The sequence below is a fragment of the Microcaecilia unicolor genome, chromosome 14 (assembly GCF_901765095.1).
Source record: "Microcaecilia unicolor chromosome 14, aMicUni1.1, whole genome shotgun sequence".
NCBI classification, from domain to species: domain Eukaryota; kingdom Metazoa; phylum Chordata; class Amphibia; order Gymnophiona; family Siphonopidae; genus Microcaecilia; species Microcaecilia unicolor.
The window spans coordinates 49,071,614-49,085,356 of NC_044044.1; the positions used below are offsets into that span (position 1 = coordinate 49,071,614).

The 13,743-nt window shown below is 44.8% G+C and overlaps 1 protein-coding gene across 2 annotated transcripts in view; it reads right to left on the reverse strand.

Moving 5' to 3' along the window:
- Nucleotides 1–2,048: 2,048 nt before the first annotated feature.
- NCSTN (nicastrin) overlaps nt 2,049–13,743 on the reverse strand; it is a 53,067-nt gene continuing 41,372 nt past the window's right edge. For both annotated transcript variants that reach the window (XM_030187468.1, XM_030187467.1), the window contains exons 12-17: nt 12,748–12,850; nt 9,796–9,894; nt 8,860–8,947; nt 7,217–7,362; nt 4,352–4,564; nt 2,049–3,420 (exon numbers count right to left, since the gene is read on the reverse strand). In XM_030187468.1, the coding sequence (XP_030043328.1) occupies nt 3,298–3,420; nt 4,352–4,564; nt 7,217–7,362; nt 8,860–8,947; nt 9,796–9,894; nt 12,748–12,850 (772 nt within the window). In that variant the 3' untranslated portion in view covers nt 2,049–3,297. The remainder of the gene's footprint in view (nt 3,421–4,351; nt 4,565–7,216; nt 7,363–8,859; nt 8,948–9,795; nt 9,895–12,747; nt 12,851–13,743) is intronic.

Below are 13,743 nucleotides of genomic sequence, written 5' to 3' on the forward strand. Positions count from 1 at the left end.
AGCATGACAATGACCCAAAACATACAGCCAAGGCAACAAAGGAGTGGCTCAGGAAGAAGCACATTAGGGTCATGGAGTGGCCTAGCCAGTCACCAGACCTTAATCCCATTGAAAACTTATGGAGGGAGCTGAAGCTGCGAGTTGCCAAGCGACAGCCCAGAACTCTTAATGATTTAGAGATGATCTGCAAAGAGGAGTGGACCAAAATTCCTCCTGACATGTGTGCAAACCTCATCATCAACTACAGAAGACGTCTGACCGCTGTGCTTGCCAACAAGGGTTTTGCCACCAAGTATTAGGTCTTGTTTGCCAGAGGGATCAAATACTTATTTCCCTCTGCAGAATGCAAATAAATTCATATACTTTCCACAATGTGATTTTCCGGATTTAATTTGTGATGTGCTATCTTTCACTGTTACCAATAACCTACCCTTCAATTATGGGCTGCTCATGTCTTTGTCAGTGGGCACACTTACAAAATCAGCAAGGGATCAAATACTTATTTCCCCCACTGTATGTACTTATGTAACAGAAAATCCAGTAATTGGAATGCAAGGACAGTGCCAGGCAGACTTTTATGGCCTGTGTCTCATAAATGACAAGACAGATTCAGATAGACTAGAGTGGGCTTTGATGGAAACACCAGTAGCTTAAACATAAGAACAGAGTTGGGCGGACTTTACAGTCTATGTCCCAGAAACACCAAAGAAAGACCTTGATCAAGTATATAGTATCATGTTCATTGTTGATTTAATCATGTATTGATAATGAATGTGACTATTGGGCAGAACGGATGGACCGTTCAGGTCTTTATCTGCCGTCACTTACTATGTTACTAGGATATCCCAAATACAATAAGACAGACTCCGTGCTACGAGTTAGCCAGAAGTAACAGTGTGATGCAAAAGAGCCCTGGCTTCAGCATCTCCACAAGACACAGGTGCTTGGAATGCCAAGGAGGCAAAGTTCACGGGCTCTGATGGAGAAACATCCTGAGCCCTCTAGTTATAGAGGCGACGGGCTCCATATCCCTATGTCCATCCCCTGAGCCCTCCAGTCCTAGAGCAGACAGGCTCCATCCTCTGAGCTCTCCAGTCCTAGAGGTGTCAGGCTCCGTATCCTTGTGTCCAAACCCTGGGCCTTCTCAGACCCAGAGGTGACAGGCTATATATCTCTGTGCCCATCCCCTGAGCCCTCCAGTCCTAGAGGTGACGGGCTCCGTATCCCTGTGCCTTCCCAGACCCAGAGGTGACAGGCTATATATCTCTGTGCCCATCCCCTGAGCCCTCCAAGTCCTAGAGGTGACGGGCTCCGTATCCCTGTGCCCATCCTGAACCCTCCAGTCCTAAAGGTGACGGGCTCTGTATCCCTGTGCCTTCCCAGACCCAGAGGTGACAGGCTATATCTCTGTGCCCATCCCCTAAGCCCTCCAGTCCTAGAGGTGACGGGCTCCGTATCCCTGTGCCCATCCTGAGCCCTCCAGTCCTAAAGGTGACGGGCTCCGTATCCCTGTGCCCATTCCCCTGAGCCCCTCCAGTTCTAGAGGAGACAGGCTCCATCCTCTGAGCTCTCCAGTCCTAGAGGTGTCAGGCTCCGTATCCTTGTGTCCATCCCCTGGGCCTTCCCAGACCCAGAGGTGACAGGCTATATATCTCTGTACCCATCCTGAGCCCTCCAGTCCTACAAGTGACGGGCTCCATATCCCTGTGCCCATCCTGAGCCCTCCAGTCCTAAAGGTGACGAGCTCCATATCCCTGTGCCCATTCCCCTTAGCCCCTCCAGCCCTAGAGGTGACAGGCTCTGTACTCCCTGTGCCAGTCCTCATACTGAGTCCTCCATTCCAACTTTCCTGTTTGCATCATAATACGATACCTGTGTCACATTTCTTGGGTACACTCAGCTGCCACAGAGATGGTATCAGAGTTGACAGAAATGACATCAAACAACGGCATCAGTACTTCTTCTCAATCCCCACCCTACCCCACAGCAGCTGACAGAGTTTCCTGGACCAGATAGCACTCCATAAAGACAGGTAACATGTGGTAAGGAACTGTTTTAATTAAAGCAATTTATTTGTAGATATCGACAACAAAATTAAACAAAAATATATTGCACCTTTAAAAAAAATGTCTACATCTTATCTATGCCCATTTGTTCAGTAGCCTCCCCCCTCCCCCCAGGAAATGCCCCGGCCAGTGCTAACAGAACAGCAGCTCTGTAGTGGAACAAAAGGGTTAACAATGGCCAGGCAATATTTGAAAGCTTCCAGTCCTTAGTAGTTTGAGCCACATCGCTATTTCCTATGAGCCTGAGCTACCTCAACAGGTCAGAAGCCTCTACACAGATGGATGGCTTCCGAGCTACAACCAAAACTTGGAACCGACTCAAACTGCTCTGTAATGGATGTGTTGTAATTCCCTGGTTGCAGCATACCAGGCTCAGCTGTACATGGTTCAATCCAGAGACTCCTCTCACTTTTACATCTGCCTCTCCCCTCCCCACCACCCTAGAGTGTCCCTCTTTTACCCATCACTGCTACCACTGACACCATGATCACACCTGGCTACACGGTGTCACCTTCTCCCACTGTCTTTCTGAAAGGGATAAATTCCAGCATACGAGAAGGATTTGCAACACAAGATGGTCAGGAAAGAAAATGCAACAGGATGGAAACTGTAATTCCAAGGGAAAAAAAAATGTACCTACAGCTTTACAAATGCAATTGCAAACTTGGTGGCTGGAAATCCACTGTAAACGAAATCTGTCAACTTACCTGGTAGAATAGGCTATTGCCCAATCAAGGCAGTGTTAGGATAGGTAGTGGGATATGCAGAATCAAAGCTACAGAAGTAGGGGCTCTCTTATCTTCTTCACCTAGAGAAAGCTTCTCCTTTGGCTTATGGGTGAGAGCCCCTTGGTTTTGGTTCAGTTCTTAAGGTCCATGATTGGGGGGCTGCATAGGACTTTAGTAAGGTTTTAGAAATGAAAGGGTAAAAATGACAGAAAGCCAGTTTGTAAATTTATGTAATCAATTGACAACCCTCCTGAGAGGTGCTCTGTTTCTCCCTCTCTTTGTCCTTTGCCTCCACTCGGGTGGCATTCTCGGAGACCCTTCATCCCCACCACACCCCCAAGTTTCTCCCTTTGAGAACTCCTGTAAAAAAGAAAAAATGTCTTCCAGTGTTGGTTGAGCTATTCAGAATCCAAGTGGCCAACCGTTTAGTTCTCATGCCTTCACACCACAGGTACCTGCGATTCGTAAGTTCCCATGGGGGGGGGGGGGGGGGGATAGCATCCTCAGTAAGCCACAGCACCTGGCTCGCACGTGCTGGCAAAGAGTATGTTTGCCTTCGAGTTTATGAAATAGGTGACGAGAAGTGAGATGACAAGAATGGTGATGCCCACAACCAGCGTGATCACCTGAAGAGTGAAACATAAAAAATCCTTTTTAAATCTCATAAAATGACAAAATATCAAGCAATGGGTGTAAAAATCATTTCCCGTCAGGAGAGATTTCTAGTTACTTCCCCAAACCACCCAGTTTTAAAATTTTAGATTAAATGCAATCATGATAAACAGAAGTTCTGCTACACACTGGAGCTGCCAATATATGAACTGTCCCATTCTGATGACATCATCAATCAGTGTCCAAATGCTGGAAAAAACAAAAACCACACTGTGATGTCATCTGTTATTAGACGATGCATTCCATTATGGAAAGCGGTGGAATCACAAAGAGGCAACGATCTGCATGTACTCAATCCACAGACAAAGCAGAGCAGACCAACAAACTGGGCACCTTGAGTAATAAACTTTTTCTCTACAATTTGTAGGTCTGCTCTCTTTTGTGAGTTCTATTATAGAAGTACACTGGTGCTCTGATGCAGACTCATAAGAGTACTCCTGGGTTTAACCTCACTGCATCTATGGATTTGTAGTTCAATTTCTTAAGAAGTCCATGCATACAGCTGATTTTATGCCATTACCTGTTTTGGAAAGGGGGAGGGGGAGGGAACCGATGCTAACACCCAGAACAGTGCTTTTCAACTCAGTCCTCGGGACATGCTCTGCCAGTCAGGTTTTAGGATATCCACGTGACTATGTATGAGATACATTTGCATACCAAGGAGGCAGTGTATGTAAATCTTTCTCATGCATATTCATTGTGGATATCTTGAAAACCTGACTGGCTGGGAGTACCCCGACGAACGGGTTGAGAACTATCAATCTGGAAGACAAAAAACAGGCCCCCCCCCACAAGTAAATGGGGTAAAAATAGGACCAACTTAGTACCAATAAGTGGCTTGCTGGAAGAAACATGGATGGAGAAAGAGCTGGGAGATCTGCTCACCTCAAGCTCGTGACTAGCTACCAGGAATATCCTGGCCCGGATCTCCTTCCAGCGGCTCTCTGTCCAGGTGGAGTATTCTTTGGATCCCCAATCTCCCAGCTCGAAGGCAGGTGACAGCGCTTTGGAGATGCGAGTGGTAGTCTGGATGCAAAAGGGGGTCCTGGTTGAGGAGTCGTCATCGAGGGAACCCTGCACCCAGTAGTAGTCATATTGCTGTGGGAAGGGTGAGATGGGGGTAGATATGGGGAAGAAAATTAAATTGCGTTCAAGATCTGCACAATTGTACACAAAATCATTCATGCAGATGCCCCAATCTACATGCTAAACCTCGTGGACCTACCTCCCAGAAACGCCACAAGATCATCCCGCAAATTTCTCAACCTACACTACCCCAGCTGCAAAGGTCTCAAGTACAAGCAGATGCACACCACTACCTTCTCTTACATGAGCACGCAGATATGGAATGCATTGCCCACAGACCTAAAAGCAATCAACGAAATAACCATCTTTCGAAAGTCTCTAAAAATATTCTTCTTCAACAAGGCCTACAATGAGAACATATAACCTCACTAAGTCACCTCACCAGTCCAATCAATCATTAAAACCCACCTCTATAACTAACCTAATCAGTCTCTTCCTTCTTCCCCCTTCCCTTCCGGTACACTGTACCAACCATATCTGTTTCCCTGATATGATAACGTTACCAAATCTATGAAAGCCACATTAAGCCTGCAAACAGGTGGGGGAATGTGGGATACAAATGCAATAAATAAATATACTTCCCTCCCCAAGTTGCCTATGTAAATATATGAGCACTTGATAGTATAGTTTTTGTTTCGTTGTTGTATTGCTGTTGAAGTCTATTGTAATAGCCAACGTAACATAAAAAATAAAACAGATTACGAAACCAAAGAAACAAAATTTACCTGAAAAAGTGTGAAAAGAACTGAAAGGCGGGTATGAGATAAAACCACCTGCAGTCTAAGTGCATGTACTCAGTGGCGTACCAAGGAGGGGGGGGGGGGGGCGGTCCGCCCTGGGTGCACGCCGCTGGGGGTGTGCCGCAGCACGCGCCTGCTGCCGTGTCTCAGTCCAAGTTCACAATTCACATGTGTTCACTGCTCCCTCTGAGTCTGCCCCGGAACCCAGCTGGCATGCACCTAGAATCTGGCCACTAGGGTGGCGCTGTTGTGCAATGAACAAGCTTCCCTCCTCTCTCTGTGGACAGTGTTTCTGGATGCTAGGGAGTGATAGCTGGGTACTACCACTCGGCTAGCCCATTTTTAAATATCTGGTATACAATTCTCTGATTTAAATAGAGAAGTATGAAATGAATACATTCACAGATGAACACTTTTTTTTTCAAAAAAAGTTTTATATAAAAATGGAAGAAAAATATTATATGGACTGATGACAATATAGGTATAGGTTGGAGTGGAGGAGTGGCCTAGTGGTTAGGGTGGTGGACTTTGGTCCTGGGGAACTGAGTTCGATTTCCACTTCAGGCACAGGCAGCTCCTTGTGACTCTGGGCAAGTCACTTAACCCTCCATTGCCCCATGTAAGCCGCATTGAGCCTGCCATGAGTGGGAAAGCGCGGGGTACAAATGTAACAAAAATAAAATAGATACTATTGGAGATTCTACATGGAACGTTGCTACTATCGGAGATTCTACATGGAATGTTGCTATTCAAGGCTGCGCAGGCTTCTGTTTCTGTGAGTCTGACGTCCTGCACGTATGTGCAGGACGTCAGACTCACAGAAGCAGAAGCCTGCGCGGCCACATTGGTGATCTGCAAGGGCCGACTTCTACATGGAATGTTGCTAGTGGAATAGCAACATTCCATGTAGAATCTCAAATAGTAGCAACAGTGGAGGAGTGGCCTAATGGTCAGGGTGGTGGACTTTGGTCCTGGGGAACTGAGTTTGATTCCCACTTCAGGCACAGGCAGCTCCTTGTGACTCTGGGCAAGTCACTTAACCCTCCATTGCCCCATGTAAGCCGCATTGAGCCTGCCATGAGTGGGAAAGCGCAGGGTACAAATGTAACAAAAAAATAAAAATATCACCTACTTCCCAAGAGAATAAGAGAAGCAAGTCTCTAAGGAAGTTCACCTCTGATGGTGCTATACAAATTGAATATATCTATTGAATATATATATATTGAATACGTTGGAAGCTACAGACGAAGTAGAAAAGTATTAATACATATATATCTGTAGCACATTAGCATAAGCACAACCATACTGAGAAAAGACCAAGGGTCCATCAAGCCCAGCATCCTGTCTACGACAGCGGCCAATCCAGGCTTCAAGAACCCGGCAACCCGCCCCCCCCCTTCCAAAAAAAAAAAAAAAAAAGAATAATGCTCAATGGACTTTTCCCTTAGGAATCTGTCCAAACCCCCTTTAAATTCCGTAAGGCCAGCTGCTGTCACTACATTCTTCGGCAACGAGTTCCAGAGTTTAACTACACGCTGAGTAAAGATATTAGATTGATATTATATATGACTTGTGGATATTTAACTATTTTTAACCATAGGTGTGGTGTAATATTTGTCTAGGTGTCATCAAGTCAAAATACTCCGTACTGTTACTACTGCAATGCTATTCCTAACCTTAGCCATGTTATTAATAGCAACAAAATTCACCCTTATGTGCATCAAACACAGGGACTGAGTCTTTATCGGTTATCATATCACCAAGGACATCAGATATACTAATACTGCACAAATCAATCAGATCTGACAAAGGCTCTTGCGATGATATCACAACTTGACAAAGAACTCAACTTTAAAAAAAAAAAAAAAAAGGGAAGCTGGGCAGCCACTGACAAGCAACATTTGGAGGGGGGATGGTCACTCACATCCATATCTGCACTTTGGCGTTTCTGACATCCCTCCTGGGTGAGGTTGACAACAGCACCCGTCAGGTTGGCCAAGACATACTGCACCACGCGGGAGGGATTCATCTTGTTATCGACAGCAACGTAATAATGAGGGGGATAATCATCTGAGAAAGGCAAAAAGGAAACACATCGATTAAGGGAGATCAGAGGGAAACGGCAGAGATGGGTGAATACAAACAGAGGCAAACGTACAGAAAAACACAAAGCCTGGGATTTAAAGGTTGGCGGTCACCCTGCAGATTGCTTTATTTTAATTAGCTTTGAAATGGTTCATCTTTAGTTCAAAGAATTCACTTCCTGCAACTCTAGAAATAGAAAAAGTTCCAGAGTACCTGCAAGCGAGCCTTCTCCGGAGTAGCCCCCACACTCTGGAATGCACTGCCTGAAAGGCAAGACTATCTCTACTTCAGGAAGCAGGTGAAAACTTGGCTCTTCAACCAGGCCTTTACTGGAAGAAGTAACTAACTCGATAGTCTCACTCACACACACAAGGAGTCAGGCTGCAAATACTGCAGCAGGACATGTTTATCCACTCCTACCCTAGCTGAGATAGCATTTAACCATTGCTCTGACCTCATGTGCAACTTTCTTCAAATCAATCACCTTACTTTCTAACTCTTTCTCATCTTTGCTTTACCCTTCGCTATCACCTATAATGTTCTATTACGTATTGTGTTGACATTGTAAATAGTGTACCATGCCATACTTTGTATTGTTTTTGAATATTTTTACTGCTGTAATTGTCTATTACTCATGTTTGATCTCTTCTTCAAAAAGACGGTAAATAAATCCTAAAATGGTAAGTGTGTGTGTAGTGGGGGGGGGGGGGGGGGGGGGGGGGGGGGGAAGGGAAGAGCGGCAGCCTTTGCTTAGGGGATCAGGACAAACCCCACTGTAATTTTGTGCACAAGATTGTGCTGGTAGGGTTAAAATTGTTCTGAGCTATTGTTTTCCCTTCCTGAAACTAGAGAAAACTCAAATCTTGAGCGCTTCCAAAACTGTGAATAGGGCCAGCCTAACCCTTAGGCAAGACCAGGCAATCCCCTAGGGTGGCAGGGTTCCGAAGGGGTGCCACTAAGCAACTGCAATCAAAGCAAAATGATAAGTTTTGATGACCACACAAAGCCAATGAACTATCAACCCGTGCATTTCCCTGCAGAGAGGGTGGGCAGCTCTCAAATAGCCCATTTACCCAAGTTATTCTGGGGGTGATGGGGCGATCATTATTGTTGGGGAAGGGGGTGGGGTAGAATGTAAGGTTGAAGATTTACCTAGGGCACCTAATAGGGCCTGGATTTCCATCATCCCTCTTGGCCCGCCTGGACTTCTGCCGTCCATCTTTGCCTCCCTTACCTTTCCCTTCTTACCTTATTCTCCCGCCCTAACTAATGAAATGTAACTGTAATGTATTGATTTTAATAGTTCATTGTAAGCCGCTTTGGGGCTGCAAAACTGTGACAAAAGGTGGGGTATAAATGACCTGAAATAAATAAATAAATAATATCCTTGTCCAGGCCCTGACTATCCCACCTTTAAACCTGCTTACAGGTAGCCATCTCAAGAAGTTCCTTGTTGCATTCCCACAGCTGTCTCTCACTTACCTAGGATTTTGCTTTTCTCTGCTGGAACAATGGACTGGAACCAGCTATTGTTCAGTTTTACCAGAAATCCATACAGCATCTTGGAGACCTAAGGAGGTGATAAGAAAACAGTGAGACAGAATATTATTAATTTTTTTTTTTTTTACATATAACCCATCCTTATCAGGTGCGAACCATGATTTCAGAAGTATTCATTTTCACTATAACTTTGTTAAACATTCACAATGCTTTCAGTTTAGTTAATGTCTTGTGAGTCGTCAATCTACTGTGGCATTGCCTGACAATTCTACATTTGTTGTAAATATTTCTGTTTTTTAACTACATATAATTAAGCTACTCTGTGAGCTGTTTTATTGGTGTTTTACAAACTTAAGAAGAAGTGGTGATTTTTTTTTTCAGTTGCTTTGTGTGCTGGTCAAGAGCACTTCTGCTTAATCTCATTTAAGTGACACGGTAGCTGGCATTCCCAAAACCGTGCTATGAGGAAAAGAGGATTGCTATACTATGCTTCTGAAAATGAATGCTATTTGTTTGGCTACAGTTAAATGTAAGGTCTGAGCTAAGGATGGTTCTGGTTGCTTTTTGGCTGAAGAGAACCTGTATAAAATGTGGTGCAAGTGTGGCCCATGTAGCTAGTGGGCTCAGGAGCAGAAGCTGAGTGTCAAAACTGAGCCCAGATGAACTCCAAGAAAGTATAGTTGGACCCACAAGGCCAAAGTTTAAAGTAAACAAGACAGAAACAGAGAACATGATGGCAGAAATAGATGATATGGCCTACCCAGTCTGCCCATCTAAAAATCTTCAAACCCTGATCTAACAAGCCTTCTGTAACAAATTCCGTGACTGTCCAACAGCCTGTTATGCCTCCCTTTACGCTGCCCAAATACAGAATGCATCCAGGAGAGCAGAACTCACAGAATAAAGGGTGAGACTTACTGTTGCAGCGTCTGCTTGGATGGCAGATGTGTTGCTGTTGGTATCCCAAGCGAGCTGGTACACTGCGCGGGCCACCAGCGTGGCCACGTCTGCCAAGGACTAGGGTGGGGGGGAAAAACTCAAGAGGTCACAAGGCAAAATACAGGCCACCCCAGATTTTCAATAACATTATATCAAGCTGACTTCTTTTTGAGTACACGGGTGTCTGTACAGTTTTATATGAAATGCTTTAGGGCAGCGTTTCCCAAGTCCGGTCCTGGAGTACCACTTGCATTTATTTAAAATTTTATTTTTATTGACAACACGATCAATACAACAGTTGTGAAATTTCAAATTGAGCGCAACTTTGATTACATAAGACTCATCTAGCCCGCTCATCACCGTCAATACATTTTTGAACTTTTATCCCCGCAACCCCCCTCCCCACCTCCTCCATGGGATATTAGAACAATTTTTTTATCTGCCATTCCTTATTCCTTAGTGACACGTGAGCTCAAGGCTCGAAGCAGAGAAACATATATCCACCTACCCCCCCCCCCCCCTCACCCACTACACCCCGCATTGAATAAGTGTTAAAATGTCTCTTTTACTGGAGCAGGTTATGGCGTTCAGGGCCAGAGGACCCTTTTATAAAAGGTTCCCATATGCAATGGTATGGTATGATGTTGCCTGTGGTAAGTGCTGTCAGCTTAGACATTAAGTGAATATACTCCATTTTCTGTAAGACTTGGAGTACCAACTTGCGAGTCAGGTTTTCAGGATATCCACAATGAATATGCATGAAAGAGACTTGCATATAATGGAGGCAGTGTATGCAAATCAAGTTCATGCACATTCATTGTACATATCCTGAAAACCCGACTGGCAAGGGGTACTCCAAGACTGGGCTTGGGAAACACTGCTTTAGGATCAATTGATTTCCCTAGTAGATGCGTTGTGTCGCACAGCCCTGCCCCATTGTGTGAATCAAGAGGTATTGTGACATCACCACCTTGCCGCTACTGTCACAAAACGAAACTTCATAATTGCTTGTGTGTAGCACCTTACTTTTCAAATCAATACAATCTGAAATTCACAAATTCCAGATGATACGGAACGGATATACTTATTGTTAAACAATCTATATTTTCCACCAATGCCAGGAGACAGAATGGGCATATAATTTAGAAAGGATCCAATGAGTGCCCCCACCCCAAGAATGACATTTTACATTACAGCACACGCTTGAGGTACTCAGAGCCAAATCACCTCTATGACCTTGACCGACAACAAGCAGGCTAGCACTGGTCCCTCTCCTCTGCCCGCTGTCTTTCAGGCAATAAAGCAACAAGATAAATCAATTTAACTGTTAATTCCAGTTTCTTGATCCATTTACATTAGTGCTGAAATGTGACAGGACAATGTTGGTTGAACACTGATGGCTGATAGAAAGCACCAGTCCCACCCAGCTTGCCCATTTGCTCTTCCTGTTACAATATCACAGATTCTACTTGTTCTGTGGCTTTACCCCTCTCTGTCTCACCACTAAGGATCCTCTGAGCTTTCTTGAATTTTCCTCTGCACCAGTGACCTTGGAAAGCTGCCCCGTGCAGATACATTTCTTTGTATTTCTCCCGGGTTTACCCCGCTTTCTAGCATGGCCTTTTCCATAATAAGCAGTTCTGAAAGCTATGACAATTATTTATTTAGGGAAACATTGATCTTTTATCAATACAATCAATCAAACAAACAAAACCACCTTTCCCTGGTATTTAGTAAAATGCCATAATCAAAAGCTGAAAAAATTTCCAATCTCTTGTGTTTTTGTTTTGCGTTTTGAGCAAAGCTAAGTGTTTTTTCAATCATAATAAGACTGCTGGATGGTTGTATATACACAAGTGAACATAATTTAATGATCATATATAAAATTTATTTGGAGGTTTTTATGACCAATGATAAGAAAGGAGTCCAACAAAAGCCGACATTGAAGATATAAAACTTGCTGTCTGGCTGGGACATTTGAGGTCTTTTCCTCCAAAATTATCCTATATAATAATTCTCACCTCCAACGTTCGAATGTGCCTGGGACCGTGCCTCCCTCGGAGGTGGTCTGCTAGGCAGGCACGCACTGACGTCAGTGACAGCTGATACCAAAGCAAGGGTATCCCCCTGCCTGGGAATCAGCTGTTATTGCGCCGCTCCCTGCCACTTCAATGATCTTCGGTTCAAGTGGGGTCCTCCGTCAGCACAGGTACTGGACGGCGGCGGGGGACGGTTTTCGCCGAGAAGGGGGGGGGGTCGACAGGGTCGCGGAAGGGGGGGGTAAAAACGGAGGGAGGGCAGAGTCTGGAACAGCGAGGGAGGGTGGGGGATGGCCTTGCTAGCGCCCATTTCCTTCCCTTTTGAAACGTGCATTTTTTTACTAGTAGTTAAATAAATACAAGTTTAAAACACAAGAGATGGGAAGAGATGGGAAGAACTCCCTTGCCAGATCTATCAGGAAGCCAGGCTGCTTTCCTTCTATTACCAGCCATAAATGCAAAAAGGGAGGGGGCAACCCGTCTGCGCCCTGGGTTAAAAGGCCAGGTATTCAGCGCTACTTAACTCGGGTCATACCCAGAAAGCACTGCTGAAAATCCAGGCAGACTGCAGCCACACTACCTGGTTAGCGCTGAGGTGGTCAGTAGGCGCAGCCGGGCGTTATCCCGGTGCTGATATTCGGCGGTGGTGTCTGGACAACAATCCGGTCAATTTAGGATGGCATAAAAGCTACCCCAAGTTAACCGAACGCTGCTGCTTAATGTCAGTGGTATCCGGGTGGTGCCCAGGTAACTCCCGACAGCTGCCTTGTGGTCTGAAATTCACTGTTGGTGCACTCAACAAAACTCTGAGCACTGCCAGCTAATACCCTCAATGTTTTTCCCTAGGAAAAAAATTCATTAAAATAGCTTGTTAGAAAGAGGATTGTGGAACCTGGGCTGTGTCCTTCAGAAGGTTCTGGGCTTCTTCTGGGCTGATCCCCTCTGGATAATTCGAAACGATACTCTCCACAGTGTCATATATACTATGGAAATACCTGAAGGATAAAAGAAAAGCATGGGACTCGGAGAAGACGGGATGAAGGAGAGAGAGGTTTAAGTGTATTTCTACACACTCTGGGGTCCAAAGTTTTCATGCAGGCTGGATGAGGGGCTTAGTTTTGTAAGCTGTACATAAAAACATAAGAATTGGCACATTGGGTCAGACCGATGCTCCATCCAGCCCAGTATCCTGCTTCTAGCAATGGCCAATCCAGGTCACACGTAGCTGGCAGAATCCCAAAGAGTAGCAAGACTCCATGCTACTAATCCCAAGGATAAGCAGTGGTTTCCTCATGCCTATCTTAATATGTGCCGTCATTTACTAGGTTAAGAGCAGATTATGGAAATTTCCTCTAGGAACTCGTCCAAACCTTTTTTTAAACCCAGCTACATTAACTGCTTTTACCACTTGCTCTAGCAATGAGTTCCAGAGCTTAGCTATGTGCTAAGTGAAAATATATTTTCCACTTGTTTTGAAAATATCACTATGCAACTTTATTGCCAGTCCCTTAGTCTTTGTACTTTTTGAAAGAGTAAACAATTGCTTTGCGTCTACCCATTCCACTCCTCTCAGGATTTTGTGGACCTCTATCATATCTCCCCTCGTCCGTCTAATTTCCCAACCTGAAGAGTTCTAACCTCTTAAGCTTTTCCTCAAATGAGAGGAGTCCCATTCCCTTTATCATTTTGGTTCCCCTTCTCTACTTCCACTAGGGGGCATGCAATGAAACTACAGTGTAGTAAATTTAAAACAAATCGGAGAAAATGTTTCTTCACCCAACGTGTAATTAAACTCTGGAATTCGTTGCCGGAGAAAGTGGTGAAGGCGGTTAGCTTAGCAGAGTTTAAAAAGGGGTTGGACGGTTTCCTAAAGGACAAGTCCATAAAC